At 51.1% G+C, this 20,467-nt stretch overlaps 2 protein-coding genes across 21 annotated transcripts in view; one reads left to right on the top strand and one right to left on the bottom strand.

The window, feature by feature from the left end:
- Window positions 1-580: 580 nt before the first annotated feature.
- ANKS3 (ankyrin repeat and sterile alpha motif domain containing 3) lies at window positions 581-16,421 on the bottom strand. Of its 6 annotated transcripts, none has more exons than XR_015277319.1 (19): window positions 16,244-16,421; window positions 11,405-11,505; window positions 11,100-11,275; window positions 10,527-10,725; window positions 10,213-10,334; window positions 9,468-9,549; window positions 8,664-8,799; window positions 8,193-8,351; window positions 7,021-7,230; window positions 6,493-6,611; window positions 6,030-6,197; window positions 5,465-5,589; window positions 5,065-5,206; window positions 4,356-4,528; window positions 3,274-3,424; window positions 3,089-3,198; window positions 2,089-2,172; window positions 1,598-1,693; window positions 581-1,386 (listed from the first exon to the last, which is right to left on the bottom strand). XR_015277319.1 is itself a non-coding variant. In XM_086854244.1 (18 exons), the coding sequence occupies exons 1-17, from the start codon at window positions 16,338-16,340 to the stop codon at window positions 1,611-1,613; spliced, it is 2,286 nt and encodes a 761-aa protein (XP_086710370.1). In that variant the 5' UTR covers window positions 16,341-16,421; the 3' UTR covers window positions 581-1,386; window positions 1,598-1,610. The 6 variants fall into 6 exon arrangements, 3 of the variants coding, with proteins under 3 accessions (XP_086710370.1, XP_086710371.1, XP_086710372.1); XR_015277320.1 differs by having other exon boundaries at window positions 15,951-16,321; XR_015277321.1 differs by having other exon boundaries at window positions 16,039-16,313.
- Window positions 16,043-20,467, top strand: part of DNAAF8 (dynein axonemal assembly factor 8) — an 88,231-nt gene continuing 83,806 nt past the window's right edge. For 4 of the 15 annotated variants that reach the window (XR_015277317.1, XR_015277315.1, XR_015277313.1 and 1 more), the window contains exons 1-2: window positions 16,354-16,569; window positions 18,203-18,362. Coding sequence is in view for 10 of the 15 variants with exons in the window: in XM_086854240.1 (XP_086710366.1) it covers window positions 18,216-18,362 (147 nt within the window). In the remaining 5 variants the exon portion in view is untranslated. Of the gene's footprint in view, window positions 16,254-16,353; window positions 16,570-16,617; window positions 16,805-18,202; window positions 18,363-20,467 lie in introns of those variants that run through there. The other 11 variants (XR_015277314.1, XM_086854241.1, XM_086854235.1 and 8 more) reach the window with 7 other exon arrangements.

Here is a 20,467-nt window from a genome sequence, read left to right as displayed (position 1 = left end):
GGCCATCACTCAGATTTTGATTGTTGTGTTTTTGCCCCTTACAGGATTCAGGAATAAATGGGAACAGAGTCACTGGAAAATGATTCACACCAAGGTCCCTGGCACCAGACCCCTCACCCAATCCCAGGGGCATGGCAGCCTCTTCCTGCACTGTCTGTCCTTGGCAATGCCCACCCATGAATGCCCTGGCAGAACTATTTCCCAACACTAAAGCCTGTAAATCACAGGCAGCAGCAGTGAGGAGCAAAGCTTGGCACCACAGCTCGGGGCTGTGGCTCCTTTGCCCACCTCCCATGGGGCACAGAGCTATCCCTCCTCCTGCTCTGCTGCCCTGGCACTCCCCTGCTTGCCAGAGGCACGGGAAGCTCAACAGTCCCAGCTCTGCCTTCTCTCTCACCTGTCTTTCCAGGGAAATATCTGGGATCTTGGCCCTGGCAAACCAGAGCAGTGACCTCTGCCATAAAGCACTGACCAGAAAGCCAAGTTCTTGGGGATGTCCTGGTTCTGGCCAGGACAGGGTTCATTTCTGCAGGCCCAGCCCCGCTCCTGTACACTTTTGTTATTACTGTTCCTTATCTCATTGCTGTTTCCAGTAAATGCTTTTATTTCCACCAGTGATCTTCACCTTTTGTGCTTCCAGTTCTCTTCCCCAGCCCACCCCAGGGGAGGGGAGGGGAGGAAGGGGAGTGGGTGAGTAGGGAGTGTTTCAGTGAATGCCATTCCTTACCCACCACCGTGATCACACCTGGCCCCTGAGCACAGCAAAACCCAAAGTGAACCGAGTGGGCTGGTTGGAGGAACAGGCTTTGAAGCCCAGATCTGGGGTGGCAATAGAGCAGACATTCTAACTAGGAACAGGACTGCATTTTGAGCTCCACTGCAGCTCAAAGAGCCAGACATCACAAACTCCACTCCTTTCACCCCTCCGCAACAAATTGCCTTTTTATGGCCTCAGACCCATTCTCTGAGCCAATCCCCATGCCACAGGAGCCAGGCACATGTTTTAGAGGCTCTGGGGAGCTTGGGATGCAGAAAAGGAAAATGAATTGACTGCTGTGTGCAACTGCCACCTTTCTACCACCACCCAGACCTGAACAACAAGGGCTGCAGGAAACGTAAAGCAGATAAAACTTCCAGGCTTGGAGCTTCTCCTCCAAACCTAAACCTTTCAAACAAAAATCCTGGGAGCCTTGAGTCAGGCCCCAGGAGTGCTGATTATTGTCCTCTGCTGTCCCTCGTGCTCCCAGCTGTGTTTTCTGGAGCCTCTGAGCCCCGGCAGTTGCGGTGGCCCTCGGCAGAGCCGTGGTGCTGCCGGCACGGGCCCCGTGCTCCCTCTCCCAGGCACACTCAGCTTCCGGGTGGAACAGTCACCCGACGTCGGTATTCCTGCACCACCAGGAGAAAGGGGACAGTCACCCTCTGCTGGGACTAAGGGCAAGGGGGCTACACATTTTCCAAAGGGAGAACCAAAGAGAGGGCACTCAAGGATGAGTCAGAGCCCAGCCCTGGTGTGTGGGCTCTGAGCACACGGCACTGAGGGATGGTGGCCCCTCGGTGCCCCAGCCTGGGACTGGGCAGGGCAGTTGTTCCCACTCACCCTCCTGGCTTGGTTATGGCTTTGGCCAGCTCTGCCCGCTCTGCCCCAGAGCTTGGAGCCTTTGGAGGTTTTGAGTCACAGTCTGCAGAGCTTTTCCTGAGGACAAGCCAAAGGGAAAAAGCAGCATTAGGAAGGGGCCAGGAAGCAGGAAAGAACAGGCTGCACTCAGCCTCTGCTGTGCTGCCTTCCTGCTCTGAAAACAGGGGTGTCTCTGCTGTCTGCAAGCTGCTGGGACAATTTCCTGTCACCAGGAGAACAGGACAGTTCCCCAGCAGCTATCACCACTGAGCAGGAGATGCAGGGACCACCCCCCACCCCAGACCTGTCACCAGGGGATGATGCAGAGCCCAAGATCAGCAAGAACAGCACCAACTCCAGAGCCTGGAGACTTCCCTGAAGGAGCAGGGATTGTCCCAACACCCACTCCCAACCACGCCTCCCACAGCACAACAGTCCCTCCCTCCACATGCCCAGAGTCCTTCCCACCTTACCCATCTCTCCCACACACTTCTCCAGCACAGCTGACAGCTCAGGCAAGCTCAAGGACTTCAGGGAAGGCGGCCACCCTTCCAGCACTGCAAGGACAGGGACACAGTTAATCCATCTGCAGCTCTCTGGGACAGAGCACACAAGGGGCTGGTGTTGCTGGAAGCATCCCCAGCCAAAGGGATTCCAGTTAGGGGTTCTGAATCACATAGGAAGAGAGCTGGAGCTGCCTGTGCCAAACTGAGGAGTTTTCTGGCAATTCTACCTCTTAGGAATTTATGTTTTAAGACTGGCTGGGTTTTTTATTAAGAGACTTCCAAAGAGATTAAGTGTAGTGGACAGAAATCAACAGGATCTCTACTTGTCTCACTTCTAAGACACAAGCAGCAAAGAACAGGTCACTAGGAACATGTCACAGGCAGCAAGATGAGAGAATCCCAGAATCATGGAACAGTTTGGGTTGGAAAGGACCTTAAAGCCCATCCCATTCCACCCCCTGCCATGGACAGGGACACCTTCCACTAGACCTGGTTGCTCCAAGTTCCCTTCACCCTGGCCTTGAGCACTTTCAGGGAACATTTACCAATTGCTAGGGATAAGGAGCTGCTGGGTCAGCCCAGGCACAGAGGTTTGTCCCATGGATCCAACAGCAAAATCCCCAAAAACTAGATTAGGGAACCAACCACATCTCCTGGTTCAGACCCTGCTCCAGTGCACAGGGTGGTAACAAACCTGAGGTGCAGCCACAGGTCCCTGAAGCAGGGCTGTCACTGGGGCCTGTGCTGGCATTTTTAGCCACAAACACCTGCCAGACCCCAAAAGTTGCTGAAAAACTCTGCAAGTTCCACTCCCAGATGCCCTGAGAGCTTTACATGCTTCTCCCTGAGCAAGAATTAAACTCACTCAAAGAGTTTGGCTGCTCATCCATTCCCAACTGTCTGACTTTCAGCAAGGAAAGACAAGCAGGAGGTTTGTCCCAGGCTCTCCTCTGCAGCTGCTCCTCACCTGGGCGCTCCCCGGGCCGCTGGCTCTCCCCGGTGCCGTGCTGCTCCTGCGTGCCCGGCGCTCCATTGCCCGCCGGGGCCAGCCGGGAGGACAGCTCTGCCTGGCAGCTCCTGCCAAACCACACCAAAGCCATCAGCAGCACACAGGGACACGCTGGGAGTGACACTGCACACAGCCTGCAGTACCTGTGTGGGGTGACCCTGGGGTACAGCCTGCTCCTTGCTGCTTCCCAGACAGAGGAAGTGGTGCCGCAGCCCGAGCTCGGGGCGCTGGCACTGCTCAGCTCCCAGCCATTGCTCCCCATCTGCAGCCAGCTCTGCCCTGTTCACAGAGGAGCTGTGGGGGGACAAGACAAGGAGGGGCTGGGGTGAGCAGCAGGAAGCCCAAGCCAAGGGCTATGCCTGGTCTGTGTGAGAATCAGGTCAAATCCAAGCCTGCTTTGAAGGTAGAAGCATTAGCAGGTTTCTAACGGGCAAAGGAAAAGACCTCAGGACAGGCATGAGGGGCACCCAGGTTCTCAGGCTGTCATCACCATCCACCAATTCAAGCAGTGTATGTTCAGTGCAAGGCAGGGCCCTTCTACAGCAGCCTCAGCTCCTCAGGCAGAGGGAAAAGCCAGGCTCTGCCCCTTGCAGTGGGAATATTGCTCTGCTGAGCTTCTCAATGCAACTTCAGCTCACCCTGGCTTGGCAGCAAGCAGACCCCCATTCCCTTGGGTTAGGATCCACAAGCAGCAGTATTTATGCCACTTGCAGGGATATCCCTGTTGTATCACTGGACAGAACAAGGCCCATGACAGGAGTTCAACTGGGGCACAGAGAAAAACACCACAAAGGCAGTAAAAGGAGTGCAGGAGGTGGGACAGGGCACATTACTCTGCCAGTTGTCAGAGTGGCAAGAAAAGTATTCTTCACCTGAGAGTCACTGCACATCCTTTGATGGGGTATGGGTTAAAAACTCCTTTCTGTATTCACCTGACCACCAGTTTTACCCTTGGCACTGGGTAAGCACAGCCTCAGCCTTTTGGTTGCTTCTAGTTGAAACAGGAGCACCCCAGCACCCCCAAAAAGGCCACTTCCAGCTCATCCATCTGACCAAAGCTCCACATGTGCTCCCAGGGCTGTGGCTTTCCACCAGGGAGTCAGGCAGGATCCAAATGTGTTCAGGTGCCAGGTGAGCTCTGCTGCCTCACGCTGAGCATCATCTGTAAGGCTGCCAATATGACCCCAAATCCCATTTCCCAGCAGTCTCAGTGGGAATGACTTACTTGATCTGATCCAGCAGGACTCCAGCATCCTTGGTGATGGCCTGAGCCTCTCTGAGCCGGCACTGGATGGTATTCCAGGTCTCATCCCGCTCCATCAAACAGCTCTCAGCCACTGCACGCAGCTTCTGCTCCTGGCACACCTGGCCCTTCATCACCTGCACCTCTTGACATCTCTGCAGCAGAGCACACTGGGGATCAGGCTGGGAGCATTGAACATCTCACACCTGCTGCTCTTGAGTTTCTGCTATTTTAATGCCTTAGGCAGCCCAGCCAGAATGTTCCTTTGCAGTGGGAAAGGAAGTTGGACAAAGCTTTTACACTGAGTGCAGGTTCTCTCCAAACTGAGCACAGCTGCAGTTACAATACCCCCTTCCTCTCTGTTTACAAAGTTATTCATGAGTCCAGATCTCCCAAACCGACACAAGCCTTTTCACTGATGGCTGCACAATAAAAATGACACTGCTGGGAAAGAGTAGGGATTTGATTCCTGCCCCTGGCTCCTGTAGTTCTCAGCTGGATGGGAAACAGACACAAAGGAGCCCAAAGGATGAGGAGTGGGTAAGCTGCACTTGTGGTGTACTTGACACCAAGCACGTCCACTACAAGTCATGGCTTGACGTGAAGGAAAAACATCAGAGACACAACAAAAACACAGAATTGATCACTTCCTGCAGGGTGCAGGGCCCTGAGGAGCTCACAGCAGCCTCACCTTGTGCAGCTGGATGGCCAATTCCTGCATCTCTGCCTCCAGCCGATCGGCATAGGCCAACTCCAGCGCGTCGCTGGGCGGGCGGGCGCTGCTGTGCCAGCGCGCGATGGCCGAGGTCATCTTCCTCTTGGGGCCAAACAGCCTGGGGGGATGGAACCAACAGGGGTCAAGCCCTGCACAAGCTGTCCCTCAGCCCAGCAGCACACTGTGAGGACCTCTGCAGTGCCCTGGTCTCTCCAAGGTACCTCCAGAAGCAGGAGTGTGTTACAGCCAAGGACATGGGGATGTTAAGTTGTGTGGGAGGCAGCCAGAAGAGAGCAGCACTCCCCAGCTAAACCCTCCTGACCAGACTGAACATGGTCTGTAGGGGAAAGCTGGGAAGGACAGGGCAGACACTCACGTGATGCCTATTTCCTTCAGGTCACTCTCTGTGAGGGTCAGGAAGATCCGGAGGTCCACGTCTTGCTCCTCAAACACCTGCAGGTACTTCAGGCACCCAATCTCCTCAAGGAACGTTGCCAGGTCCTGCAGCCCAGACAAAACAAACTTATTAACACCCTCACAACAAAAGCATCACTGTTCCTACTAACCATAAATATCTGCTTCCTCATGCTGTTGTAACACCTTTCTGGGTTCCAGCAGCAACCACAGCTTCCCGTGGTTCCCTGCTCTTCTCCACAGTCACACACCAGGACTGGCTTCTGCTGCAGCCTCTTCTAACAAGTGCAGAGCAGAATGACACAGAACCAGCTCCCCCATCCCACTGCCAGGTTTGTTAGCCCATTCACAGGCCTGAAACCCCTGCAAGCAACAGCAACATCTCAGCAAACACCTCCTCTGCAAGAAATTGCTGTTTTACAAGTGTTTCTGGGAAGAGGTTTGCAATCCAAGGTGTTCTGGTGACTTTGGAAAAGCCTCCCACACCTGGTACAGAGAGAGGGCATGCAGGACAAGTCTGTGGTTACCTTGGGCCCTGTGTAGGCTGGGGGCTTAGGAAGGACCAGGTGCTGGCTGCAGCCCCCAGCCCTCCCCAGGCAGTGGCTCCACTGGCTGTCACTGCTGCTGTAGCGGGTCTTGATCTTAAAGCTCTTGGCTTGTTTCCGACTTGGGGGGCTGTTGGTGTGGTCAGAGTCCTGGAAAACAAAAAAAAAAACCCTCACAGAATGAATGACTGCAGAGATGTCAGGATCAGGGGGGCTAACAAGTGCAAACTCCTCTAAGACCTAAAGGCCCTTTTGTACTGTAGTCCCAGAGCTGCCTTGACCCACGTGAGCTGTGAGCAACCTCCAATCTCTTCCCCTTCCTCGGTTTTCCTGGCCCTGGAACAGCCTTTCCTCACCCAGCCTGGTCCTACAGGCTCCCACGGGAGTGGAGTCACCCAAGAGTGAAAGCACTGCTCAATCTGAAGGCAGAGAAAGGAAAATCCACCTCATTGCTTTCCAAGGAGCCTTCACTGCTGACTCCTGGGATTTTAAACAGGTATTCACTGCTGCTGCTGCTGTCGCTCCTGAGGGTTCCCAAGCTGCTGCTGGACAAAGCACTATCCTCTGGAAAGAACAGGGAAAAAAACATTGAAGCACAACTTCGTTACATTCTGGTTTTGTTACACAATTACCAGCAAAATCTCCGGGGGGTGTAAAGGAGGGGGAGATCCAGAACAAGGCTTCACTCGGGATACAAGATGACCCCGAGGCAGAGATTTCATGTCTGATCCCCAGCACTCATCTTTCCCCAAATCTGTTTACCACCAGAGACACTTCTGGAAACAGCCATGCTCTGTCTTCTTCCCACCCTCCTTCAGATTATTTTTACAAATTGATGAAATTGGGTAGCTAAAGCACCTCAGCCTTCCCTCAGGAGAGACATTCCAATCTCAGCATCTTAGCGGGAAAGGAAGCCAAGGCCTGGACTGACACCTAGGTGTGCCCTGTGAGCATTTGTGAGACAGTGACTTACCCCTGCTGCTGCTGGTCTCCAAGTCCAGCTCGTTGATGGGGGAGGTGACGTCCCTGTAGCGGAAGACACGCATCTCACAGCTGCCACAGTTGTTGAAGGTGACATAGCCCAGAGGGGGCGGCCGCGCTGAGTGCGCCAGTAAGGGAGAACCGACATTGGGATGAGAGTTAACCGTGGAGGGTCCTGCAGGAAATGTAACTGCTTCTGCATCTGAAAATAACCAAAAAGAGACTCTGCTCACAACTGACAAGTTTCATTCTAAAAAGCACAAGAGAGCACCTGAGAAATGCAGGTGCCTGCAGTCCCCTCACATGACCCCACAGCACATGTACTTCATTTACACGCTTACACTGAAAGAGAGTCAGAGAAAACACCTCATAGCAGAGATGTACCTTAAACAGCTGCTTTCAGCACTCCCTCTCCTCTTTATACGCAAATTATGGACAGGGAGAAACAGCTGCTAAAGAGAGCAGCCTTGCAAACCCTGCAGAACCAACCCCCTGCAGCTGTGCTAAAACACCAGAAGCATCCCACTGGCATTTAAGAAGTTGACAGTATCATTCCAATACAGCCTGGGGAATAACACAGACTTGTGTTTAACACAATGAACTGAGCTCTGAACATGCTTCCATGTCCATAATCTTGGTTATTCCAGTCTGAGAAATACTTAGACAGTAAAACAAACCTCCTAGCACTGCATCCAGGATGTCTGAACTGGGATCATCTTGCTCTTAGTATATTGCAAAGGTTTTGCAATTTAATTTTTAGAAGCATTTCAAGTATCAGGGAAGACAAAATTCACAAGTTCACTCTCATGATCAATGTTTTCTTGGCCACTGTGAGCAACTCCCTGTCATCAGCTTCAGAGGGGCTCTTAAACTTTTGAGCCTGCCTCAGAATAGGAAACTGAGTTGTTCTCAAGAGTCAGGGGAACAGTAATTGAGGTGAGAGCAGAAAAGTATCTCACTCATCAATATCCAGCCTTGACAAAAGAGTTCAGGAGGTTTTCTTTCTAACCCAGACACTGGATAGTGAACTCCTTCATACAAAGCTATCTTTGTTCTACATGAACCACATATGAATCTCAAACAAAATAAAAATGGATAGCAGGAACAGCTGCAGTGCATTTGAGGTCTCAGGGGATTGCCCCTCAGGCTCCCAACTCTCCTCACCATGGCAAAACTGCCTTCTTCCCCCAATCCCAACTGCTGTGATCTTGGCCAAGGCCTGGGGCCCCTCATGGATGCTGGGACCCTTGGTCCTACGAGCAGGTCTCTGTCTCTGGGGAGCAGAACATGATTCATCTGAAGAACTCAGCTCCTCATAGTTGCCTGCAGTTCAAACACAGGTTGTTAGCAGCACAGGAAGTCACTTGTCTGCTTTACTTGCTACTGGTCCTACAAATGCAGTGGAAAGAAAAAACGGAAATGTTAAAGAGTGAGGGTGAACAGTTAACCTAGGTCAGAAAGGGGCCAGCAGACAGGAGCTGTTGGATTCATGCCTCTTCTATCCTCAGAAATGCTGGAATTTCCAGGATAGACCAGGTAGCACTACCCCATCTACACAGTATAACATACTTTCAGACTATCAAACACCCCACTCCAGGTGCCAGCTTAAAATTAAGAAGGTCAAACATCTGTTACCTGGACCTCTGCAGAAGACCTTGGGCACTGGGGCTGCATGCAAATCTATCAGCCCCACAATCTTGGTGTGCCCATACTTCATGGCCAGGGTCCGTGCTGTGGCTCCAGTGTTATCTCTGACATCTGCCTTCACTCCCTGCAGGAGTGAATAAAATACCTGTTTAAGTGCACATGGCAGAGGGCAGTGTAAAAAATATATATGTATATAAAAAAAACCCCCAAAATTATCTTAGCTCCTCTATCAGCTCACCTCTGACAGACAGTTCAAGCTGCACTAATACCCCAAATACCTTTCTAGTTATTTCCAGTTTCTCCAGTTCCTGAATGCCAGATAGCCCAGGGCTCTTGTGCATTGCCACTGGGAACTGGTTTGATTGACCTGAAGTGTTTTGTATTGCTGCCTCCTTCTGGCAGTAAGCTGGACCAGTCAAATGGGATTAAAACTAAACTGTGTAAAAGCCCTGAATGCTCATGAACTTTTGGATCCACTAGCTTGAGCATGCATGCCTGTAAACACAATAGAAAAATTACAGCTTCAGCTGTCTTTTAATTCAGTCATTATTCAATTAAATCTGGATAGTCAGGCCTTACTTCTATTCCTGCAAGGCCTGTGTAAAATCATGGTACCAGCCTGCAGAAAGCAGATACTTTAGAACAGTCCTGAAAGTCTGGGACTTCAGAGGTGACTGTCATAGAGGAGCAAACAACACTGTCAAAAAAAGCATGGGGTCCAATTTGTGATAGTTCCTCTGAGGGCTGGAACCAGAGACTTTCAGCTACACAGAGAACTGTCAGGACACTTACATGATTGAGAAGGTACTGAACAATTATCTCATGGCCAGAAGCAGCTGCTTCCATCAGAGGTGTGTATCCATACACTGGCTCCCTGGGGAGAGAACACACGCATGGGCTGGTACAACCACAGCTGAACTGTGCCACAGTTTTGTCATTCCCTAAGAGAGCATTTCTACCCCTTAACCTTTGCTGGTCACAGACTATGATGCACTGGCTGTCCTGTTGCAGAATTCCCTGAGATCCAGTGATCCTAAATTGGCTGCACAGCAACAGATTACTCTTCCAGCTGCAGATCTGCCTTTAAGAGCCCAAATCAGTTTTGCAGGAGTGAATAAATCAAGAACCTCTTGCTGCCCTCAGGCAATTGCATGTGCATAAACATGTGGCAGTCCCCAAGGCATGGGAATGCAGAGCACACTTCAAACACCAACCTGAACTCCGAGTATATAAAATAATCAATAGAAAGACTTAAGAAGTACACTTGAGTTCAGAAGGTGTCAGTGTTTAGCTGATAATTAAACAAGCAGTAAATCCGATTTCCCTTGATCTTAGTTTAATAAACAGTGACAGAATGGGCAGACTTCAATTCAGTTTGCAGTCACCTGTCCCTGTATCAGCTGTGCCACACATCCTTAGGTACAGGGGGAAGACAAAAGCAGGTGTCTGTTGGAGTGTATTCATCTGCCACCTGTTGCTTTCATACTGAATGACAAATGACAATGAAATGACAATAAAATGACAGATTCCTCCTTACTTGCAGTTGGCATTTGCCCCATTCTCCAGTAAGAACTTGACCATCTGCTGGTGCCCAGCACTGGTGCAGTGGAACAAAGCAGTCCAGCCATGGATGTCCTTCATCTCCAGCTCTGCCCCTTGCTGCAAGAGAACAGACAATATTCCTTACTGCATCCGCTCTGTTCAGGTTTTCAGCCACTGCCCCTTTATGCTGGGTCACCAGGAGTTTGAATTCAATCCCACCAAGAAGCAGAACTCACGCCAGAACACAAAGTGGCAGCTTGTGGATAATCCCACCCTGAGCACAGCCCATGTTTTTTATGGGACACACACCTGTAGAAGGAAGTAAGCAACACTCTCATTGCCACAGCTGGAGGCCAGCATGAGGGGAGTCTGGCCCTCCAGGGTGGGGATGTTCACGTTCACTCCCGCTTCCAGCAGCAGGTGCACGATGTTGTCGTGGCCGATGTAGGAAGCGTACATGAGTGGGGTCCAGCCCCCACAGTTCCTCTTGTTCAAATCCATGTCTCCACTAAGGAACAGAGAAAAGAAGTCACATGAACTACTGTGCTGGAGCTGTGGACCACAGCTGGCTTCTGCAGACTCTCGTTATCATCTAACACTGAAGCCTGCGTGGGAATTTCTACCAGCTCCAGCACAACTCCCCCAGATTGCAGAATCACAAGAATGGTTTTGGGTAGAAGGGACCTTAAAGACCACCTCATTCCACTCCACCACCACGGGGGAACACACGTCCCACTAAAACACTGAAGAGGTAACTTATACCAGCAGATTTGCCCAGCAGGGCCCTCTGTGAGTCCCAGTGACATGTCCCTGTTCCCCAGACCAGTGTTGCACTGGTGACAGCCACACCTGCAGCAGGTGGCCCTCCCCAGCCCCTCTCACCGCTGGATGCACGCCTGCACCACTTCGTACTGCCCGATGGAGGAGGCCGTGTGCAGGTCCAGAGGCACGTCCAGCTCCTCCCAGCACAGCACTTGTCCCACCCCGTGCCACATGGAGAGGCTGTGGCTCAGCAGCTCCGACTCGCTGGCCTCGTCGCTCAGCTCCGACATCCCGCCCTGAGGAGCCAAAGCAGAGCACAGCACTCAGCTGCTGATCCCTGTTTTCCACAGAATTTCCACAGCTCCAAGCTGCCACAGGTTCGGAAGGCGAGGCCAGCCTGGATGTGTGGGGTTTCAAATTCTTACCTCAACTTTGTTTGACTCCTCAGCCTGAAGCAGTAACTGTTGCTGAGAAGATTTTGCTGGAAGTTTTCTCTTGCTGCAGGGAAGTCTGGGATTCCAATACACTGGAAAAATAAAAGGCAATAATGCTAAACCCCACATCTTTCAAATCTTAAGATTGCAGAAGCAGTGGCTTTATCTCCTCCCTGCCTAATCCAAACATGCCTAAGGCAGCTTTGAATAACCTCGGCAAGGGAAGACTAAACATCTATGTAAGAGCCAAAGGTAGGCTTAGTGTTATACAAAAGAATGTAATTCTTGATCTGCATATTGTATAATGCAGGGAGAGAATTAAGAATTCATGTGTCAGACATTCCTGGTCTTGTCCATATGTTGTGCCTCACAGGATGGCCCTGATTAAATTAAGACAGAGTCAATAATGACAGTGCCCACTGCTCCCAGAAACACACTGTCACCTGAAGAGGGTGCACCCTCCACTGCCATCAGGCTCTAAACAGATTGTTTCTACCATTTATTGTTTCAGCCCTTCAGAGGCAGCCCAGCCCCAACTCAGTGAATCCTGGGAAGTGCTGAAACCCTGGGAACAGCAGCACACCTGCCCATTCATTATCCAAGCACACTCCCCCACCTCCTGTAGACACAACTCAATCACACAGCTCCTCCAGCTCCAGGACTGCCTGAAAGGTTTATCCCAGCCCCAGCCTTAGGGAGCAACTGCAGACTAATCATTTGAACCTCTCACAGGATAGTGTTCTTGTCTGGCACTCTATGAAGAGCTGCATCCAGCAGCTGAGGGCTTCAGCTGCAGCTCCAGGACACTGAATCCAGCCCCCAGCACAGAATCCTGGAGTGATTCAGGTTGGAAGGGGCCACTGGTTGTCATCTCACCCAACCTCCCTGCTCAAGCACATTACACAGGGCTGCATCCAGGCAGGCTTTGAATACCTCCAGGGAAGGAGATCCATAGCCTCTCTGGACAGCTTGTTCCAGAAAATCCCATGGCAATTGCTTTCCCCTCCCTGTGGTCTCACTGCCCACCATGCAGCACTCCTGGGGTTTGCCTGGTCCCTCTACATAAGCTAAGCCAACAAAGTCTTTCTTTCCAGGTAACTTTTTATCAGTTTAATTCCTTTAATTCATTCAGAGGCAAAGCAAATACCAAATGTGGCAGTGGTGAGGAATAAAAGAGAGCAGGAACAGGCTTTTCAGGAACACTTGCTCCTCAAATTCCCTCAGCTGTAATATTTCAAGACCATACTCTTGTTTTCTGAGCAACTGGGAGTCTTTGCCTTGCAAGCACCAGCCCCTTATAAGAAAACACCTTTAATTCCTATCTCTTCACCCCCCAACCTGGATTCTTTTTCTCCCACCTTCCTTTTCTTCCTCTCCTTCATCCTCAGCTTGTTAAGACTACAAAAGCACCATCTATTCTACTTCATCAGTGGATAAGAAATTATTTCTCTTTAAAATTATCCATAAAAGCACTTACTTTGCCTGACAGCAGCAATTTGTATAGTGCAGTGGGAACCCAGAGGCCTCAGACAAGAATATGCAGAGCACAGGAGAAAGCCTGAACACCTCACAATCAAAACACAAGGAGAGCTAAGTGGATTGAAGTGGATCATAAGGGGGAAAGCAGGAGTTTCTCACTAAAACAGATTAAAGCTGCCCCAGGAAGGCAAAAAGGCAGTGAAAAGAGGTAAAAGCCAGGGCAGTTTGTAGAAGCACATTTAGGTGCAAGTGAAGCTCCTTGTTCTCTACCCTCCTTGTTAATTGGGTAGTTAATGATAACCCACTCAGGTGTTTGGTCTTTGTCAGAATTGGACACTCTCAGGTCCAAGTTACCAATGCAGCCTTGGGGAGGTGATCCACAGCCAGCAGGGCAATAAGGACAGGACAGAACACCCAGGACATTCAGCCTCAGTCCTACACCTGCCATGTGCTCTGCCTACATATTTTCTTCTTGATTTTTAGTTTTTTAAAGCTCTGAGATTTCCCCTCAGGCTGAACTCCAGCAGGTTGGCAGCTCTGTAAGCACCCAAGGACAGCTGCTCACAACCTCCAGGAAATCAAGAGTGATCAGAGCCCTCAGGAATGAAATGAAAAAAGACATGAATGAAAAAATTGGGGTTGTCTGGTGCAAAGAGGAGGAGCCTGGAGGGAATATCCAATACATAATAATCCATCATATCATAGAATACCAGGATTGGTATTTGGGTTTGGGTTGGAAGGGGCCTCCTGTCCCAGGCAGGGACACCTTCCACTGACCCAGGTTGCTCCAAGCCCCATCCAACCCAGCCTTGGACCCTTCCAGGGATGGGGCAGCCACAACAGAACCTAAGAAACTCAAGTCATAGCATTGAACATTTTAGATAAAGCCCACAAAAATCCCTGTAAAAGTAAACACAAGAGCACTGAGGGACATTGGGTTACTAAAAATAAGTTTGACAAAGGCCTCCTGAACATTTACATGCTGTTCCCCTGCTTTGGGACAGAGTGACCAATTTCACATTTGTTAGAGACCTCCCTCAGCTCTGCTGTCCTGCTTTCAGCTGGGATAGAGTTCATTGTCTTCCCAGCAGCTGGCACAGGCTGTTTTGGATTTAGGGTGAGAAGAATGCTGATAACACACTGATGCTTTGGTTGCTGCCATCCAGTGCTTACCCTAAATCAAGGACTTTGCAGTTTCCCATGCTCTGCTAGCAAGGAGGTGCCCAAGAAGCCTGGGGGGAGCTGACCCAAACAGGCCAGAGGGATATTCCATTGAACAAAACATCACTCCCAGTATATGAACTGAGGAATTTGGCTGGGAGGAGGCAGTCATAGCTTGCTACAGGGTGATAATCAGCAGGTGCAACCATGGTGCTTTTGAGTTCCTTTTGGGTTTATTATCTCATTATAATCATTATATTTTACTTTGCTTCAATAATTAAATTGTTCTTATCTCAAGCTGTGAGAGTTTTTACTTTCTTTTCTGACTCTCCTCTGCCTCCCACTGGGATGGAGCAGGAAAAAGCAGCAGCCTGGTACTTGGTAACCAGCTGGGCTCAAGCCATGACACCTGTGAGGCTGTTGGCATTATTATTATTAATAAATTTAATCCATCAGCACTCAGCTATTTGTCAGAGTCAGAGCTCTACAGTGCTGGGGCACAGAGTGGACAGCAAACCCCACACTGCCCTGGATTTGGAGTCTGCTGTTTGAGCAAACTAGAAGGCAGAGAAAAATAAACTTAGTATGAAAACTGAAGCAAAAAGCACCTTAGAGCCACACTACAATAAATGGGAGGTGACTTGAGAACCAACCAACCAGCCCCCAACACAGAACAAATCCAACACTGACCATTAATCACCCTCAGCAGGCACTGCTTAGCTCCAGGCTCTGCTCAATTAACTTTCTCACAAGCACAGGTGACATCCATACACATCCTTCCAAAATAGGGACACCCAAGGCAGCACAAATGTGGAGGTTGCTGGAGGTTCCAGCTGAGCCAGCAAACTGACAGGAGAGAGTCATGGAATATTTAGAGTGAGAAGGGACCCCCCAAGGATCACCCAGTCCAGCCCCTGGCCCTGCACAGACACCAAACAACCCCACCCTGTGCCTGAGCAGTGTCCAAACACTCCTGGAGCTCTGGCAGCCTCGGGGCTGTGCCCATTCCCTGGGCAGTGCCAGCACCTCTGGGGGAAGAACCTTTCCCTGATCTCCAGCCTGAGCCTGCCCTGGCCCAGCTCCAGCCGTTCCCTGCTCCTGTCCCTGTCCCAGAGACCGGAGCTGGCCCTCGGGAGGAGCTGCAGCCCCTGCTGAGCTCTGCCCTCAGTCTCCTTCTCCAGCTGAACAATCCCAGTGCCTCAGTTGCTCCTCAGAGCCTTCCCCATGCCCATGTCCCTTCTTTGGACACTCTCCAACTGCTTTAAAGACTTCTGATATAGTGGTTCCCCCCAGGACTCGAGATGAGGCCCCACCAGGGCACAGCAGAGCAAGAACACAGCCTCCTTCTGCTCCTAACTTAGTTCTATTTCCACTAAATCCAGCAACAACTTACTGGAGGGAGCAAAAAAAGCCTCATTACATCCCTTTTTAGGCGCAATTGTTACAAGCTCAGCCACAACAACAAACAGAACATTTCATTTCTGCAATGTATCATCCACTGACTGACTCAGCTGGCACAAATCACAGCTGCTGGAACCACACCAGGTTCCTGAGGTGGGCGAGAGAAAACCTTCCTGGACCCACAACACTCGAGTTCAATGTTAACCACGTCTCTAGAAAATACACAAAACACGCCAAGGTCTTCACCTTTTAACACTTGGACTCAATGATTTAAAGGTCCTTTCCAAGCCGAGCTATTCTACCAGGAGCCTGTCACTCTCAGGCACATTAAAGCACATCGAACAACCTCAGAAAAACGAGCTAAGAGGCACAAGAGCGCTTGAGCAGCCACATTAGGGAGCGCATTTCCCCTGTCAGGGGCTGTCCCCGCCAAGGCAGCCAGACACGGCACCCGCGGGGCTCGGCCCGAGCCCGCTCCGCTCACACAACAACGCACCTGAGGCGGACACAGCGCTCGGGTGCCGCCACACGGCCGCTACCGAACGCCTCACGGCGAGACGGCTCCGGGCCCGTTATCCCCGCACCTGCCTCCCTCGCGGCCCTGCTGACAACGCGGCCTCAGCATCGCAGACTGCAGCGAGCGCGCAGGAACGGCTGCGGCCACGGGCCCACCGAGGACGGAGAGTGGCCGGAGCCGGCTCCAGAGGCGAGCGCCGCCGCTACCGCTCCTCCCCGCCGGTCCCGGTGCTGCTGGTGCTGGTGCTGCTCCCAGCCCCGCCGCTCCCTCACCTGCGCCCCGGTGAGCGGCGCCGCCGGAACTAGTCCCGCCCGCGAAAGGCATGCCGGGAGCGCCCCGCCCACCCGCGCGGCGGACTACAACACCCATGAGACTCCGCGGCGCCAGGCCAATGGGAGGGGCTGTGTGAGGGGCGGGGCGAAGCGCAGCCAATGGGGTTGGGACTGGCGGTTGTGGCGAGCGGTCCCCGAGGACGCGGTCCCGCAGTGCTGGCCCTGAGCCCGCAGTGCTCGCTCGGGCCCTGCGCTCGTCGCGGTGCTGCCGGTTCTCTGTGCCCGCGGTGCGGCCCGGCCCGGCGCTGAGCGGGGCGGTGGGCGCCGTGAGTGAGGGCAGGGGAGCGGGGCGGGCCCGGGGGAGCGGGAGCCGCGTTGCCATGGGGACAGAGCGCGGCCGCCATGGCGGAGCTGTGAGCGGGGTCCCTCAGGCGAGCCCCGGTCCTGTCCCGGTGCTCAGCCCCGAAGCCCGGCTCTGTCTCCACCACTGCCGGTGCCTTCAGCGCTTCTCCTTCCCAACAAACGTCGGTTCTGGTGACACGGAGAAGCTCAGGGTTTCAGGTCTCAATCAGAGCCATGGAGTCTTTAAGGCTGGAAAAGATATCCAAGATCATCACGTCCAACCTTCAACCTGCCAGCTCCATGCCCAAGCTGTACAGAAAGTGCCTGTTGTGCTACTGCTAACAAGTGTTTGTTTTGGACACAGAGCACTCTTCGCTCCCACAGAGGATGCTGTTTCAGCTGACTGACAAGTCAGATCCAGTGTCCATCCATCACCTTGGGATGTTTATCTCAGAATTTGGCACAGGGAGCCATACCAGGCAGTTTGTTTTATCCCCATGAGGCTCCTCTGACCCTTGGCAAGCTCTGCTCAGTGTCAGAGCACAGTGCTCCAGCCATGAGGATTTCCCTCTTTTAAAATCTAAGTGAAATTCAGGGGTTGTCTCACACCAGCAAAACCACCATAGATGTGGCCTATAAAGTATCTGTAGAGGCACTTTGCCTCTTATAAACTTCCCAGGGAGTAAGTTGAGTTTAACTAAACATTTTGAGGAGTGTTACTGGCCAGTGCAGATAACAGTGACACTGTGATCCCTTGACAATTATTTCAGTCCTGAACAACACAGTCACCAACTTCTAATGGTCCTTGTGGGTCTCTTCCAACCCTGGGTGTTCTCTGAAACCTCTGAACCATAAATCATTTACTCTCTTGTTTGACTGCCCATAAAACCATGTGATTGTAGCATAAAATGTAAAGGTTTTCTGTGAGGGTGAATCATCTGACCTCCTAGTTCAGCTGCAGTTCCTACTGTGTTGTCTCAGTTCTCATGGACATCAAGGAACAGGAAGAAAGAATCTGCTTTAGAAACATTTTAAGAGGTCAAAATCCACAAATGTGCCTATTCTTGACTTTTTTTTGGTATAAAAATCCAGTGAAAACAAAGGTAAACATGAATCACATGGCAGGTTCCCTGCCCATGGCAGGTGGGTAGAATGAGATAATCTTTAAGCTCCATTCCAACCCAAACCATTATGAGATTCTATGACTTTGTGATCATTTTATCTATCCTTTGAGTAGTGGGAGGAGGGAAATTGGGAAGAGGAGTCAATCCAGCCAAGAGCAGAGGTGTCAGCCTGCCTTTGCTGTGTTCCTGTCCTGTCCCTGCAGGCAGAACATGGGAACATGCTTGGAGAGGACACAGTTACAGCACTCTGGCTAAGAGTCCCAAAAAAATACTTTATAAATGAGGGGCTAAACTGGCCCTGGGGTGTGTGTGGTGAGTAGGGCAGAAAGCTCTGCCCTTTCTCAACTCAGGTGGGAAGGAATAGCTCCAAAAATGCAGATTTTAACATTCCTTGCTGGGAGTGCTGGGAATTCCTCTGCCCTGACCTTGGTTTGGACTGATGTTATCTCATGTTTGGAGAGCTGTCCTTAAGCTCATCTTTCCTTGCTTGAAGGGGAGCTGTCCCAATGGCCTCAAAAGCACAAAGTGAGGATGCAGAACATGCAGCTGAGCCTCCTGCAGCTCCTGTGCAGAGGGACAGGACCTTCCAGTGGGGAGCCATCCTTGCTGCAGTGAAGGACCAGCTCCCATCCCTGGACTCTGACTCCTCCACAGTAAGCACTGAAAATTTGCCTTTCTTCCCTCTGGGTCATGGGAAAAAACTCTCAAAAGCAAGAGCAGGGGACCTTATCAGGCATTTTGGGGTGGCTGGTGTCCTGGGTGGGCTGCCTGTCCTGACTAGGGAACACTGTGTTAATCCACAGCCTTCTGGATTATCCTTAATTATCAGAGTGTAATTACCACCTCCTCTCCCTCTGTTCTTTGGATTCTGCCCCTCTGCTCAGCTCAGGTGCTGCCTCCAGTCCTGGGGCCCAGCACAGATTTGGAGCTGCTGGAGTGAGTCCAGAGGAGGCACCAGGATGACCAGAGGGATGGAGCAGCTCTGCTGTGAGCCAGGCTGAGACAACTGGGATTGTTCAGTTTAGAAAAGAGAAGCTTCAGGGTGATCTCATTGTGGCCTTCCAGTGTTCCAGGGGCTCCAGGAGAGCTGCAGAGGGACTTGGGACAAGGGATGGAGGGACAGGACACAGGGAATGGCTTCCACTGCCAGAGGGCAGGGATGGATGGGATATTGGGAAGGAATTGTTCCCTGGGAGGGTGGGCAGGCCCTGGCACAGGGTGCCCAGAGAAGCTGTGGCTGCCCCTGGATCCCTGGGAGTGTCCAAGGCCAGGCTGGATGGGGCTTGGAGCAGCCTGGGATAGGGGAAGGTGTCCCTGCCATGGCAGGAGATGGGACAAGATGGGCTTTGAGGTCCCTTCCCAGCCCATCCATCCTGGTATTCCATGATATTATGGATTATTCTGTATTTGAGGCTGGTATCACCTGTCCTCTCCACAAGGCATGTTACTTTTTTGTGCTTTTTACCTTCCAAAGAAGCCTAATTGCAGAAACCTTTTAATATGAAGTGTGAGACTGAGAGATGGCGTGCAGCATTCTTGACTGGTGCAGGTTTTTCACTTGCTGGGTCTGGGCCAGGCTGTTCTTGGCTGCTGAACATCTCTGTTCACAGGACAGCATTGCTCTGCTGCTCCTCTCTAGTCTAAGATGCTCTGGCATTGACTTTTCTGAGGGGATAATATGTCTCAAGGTTTGATTATTAGTAGCATTTTGTCCAAATCACAACACTGTGTTAATTTTCAAACATGTATAAACTTGAAAAACGTCTTGAACACACAAAGGATATATTTTATCCCAATTTAGTGTAGCCATTAATGGTACAGGGGGAGATTGTGAGACGTGAAAGAGCCAGAAATGCCTCCAGTGGGTATTTATTTATTATTTGTTAATCAATGACCCAAAGCAGTGTGATCTGGTGGATAAAGTGTTGATGGGGATGACTTGGGTTCTGTACCTGGATCTCTCACTCTCATGCTGGGCAAGCCACATTCCCTCACTTCCCTCTACCTTCACTGTCTTAATTGTTCAGAACAACCCTTGTATGTTAACATGTGTCTCTGTAGTACAGAGGAAGGCCCAACAATGAAATTATTTGTTGGTTTTCTTGTTGAGTAAATTACATCCAGGCTAAGCCACAGGAGCAGCTCCAGATTTTGGTGCTAAACACCATTGTAAAACCCCAAATCATGCTGAACATTTTTTTCACTCTTTACAATCTCCAAATTCTCTGTTTCTATCCCACGTGGAAAAGATTTTCTGCAGAAGGAACTCAGGCAATCTATCTGGCACTTCATTTGCATTCAAAAGATCTGGTTGTGTAATCCCTGTCCTGCTGAGGCTGCAGTTCCAGGGCTGCACCTTTGTCCAAGGAGTTTCCACCCGTGGAAAGATCCATTTGTGCATCCTAGAGCTGTCACCTGAACGTGCTCTGCTCCCACCTCCAAAAAATGACATTCACAAATGTGTTTTATGCCCTGAAGCCCTTTCATTACCCTCATATGCAATTTAGTAAGAGGAAAGGTGTTCTGTTGCAGTTGGCTTTGTGTTAAGTTAATGACACCAGAAAGGATTCTGTGCACTGTGAGTTCCCAAAAATGCACACTTGCAAAACAAAGGGTCAAGCAGGAAAGCTGTGTCCTGACTGCTGAGGAGGTGCTTAATCTCCCTTTGGTGTCCATGCATAAGGATTCATCTCCAGTGCATATCTGATGTTTAAGAAAGGGATTTTTGGAGCTATCTGACTGCTGCCCAACCAAACAC

This window comes from Cyanistes caeruleus, chromosome 17 (assembly GCF_971803275.1).
Source record: "Cyanistes caeruleus chromosome 17, bCyaCae1.hap1.1, whole genome shotgun sequence".
NCBI classification, from domain to species: domain Eukaryota; kingdom Metazoa; phylum Chordata; class Aves; order Passeriformes; family Paridae; genus Cyanistes; species Cyanistes caeruleus.
This window is presented reverse-complemented; position numbering and strand designations above follow the sequence as displayed.

What these genes read in the sequence shown, in the direction of transcription:
- ANKS3 (XM_086854244.1), bottom strand. Translation starts at nt 16,340, where the DNA reads ATGGGTGTTGTAGTCCGCCGCGCGGGTGGGCGGGGCGCTCCCGGCATG. An exon ending in CAGCCTACACAGGGCCCAAG is followed by an intron (nt 5,590 to 6,029) that starts GTAACCACAGAC and finishes TCTGGGCTGCAG; the next exon opens with GACCTGGCAACGTTCCTTGA. An exon ending in GAAGTGTGTGGGAGAGATGG is followed by an intron (nt 1,694 to 2,088) that starts GTAAGGTGGGAA and finishes GCTTGTCCTCAG; the next exon opens with GAAAAGCTCTGCAGACTGTG.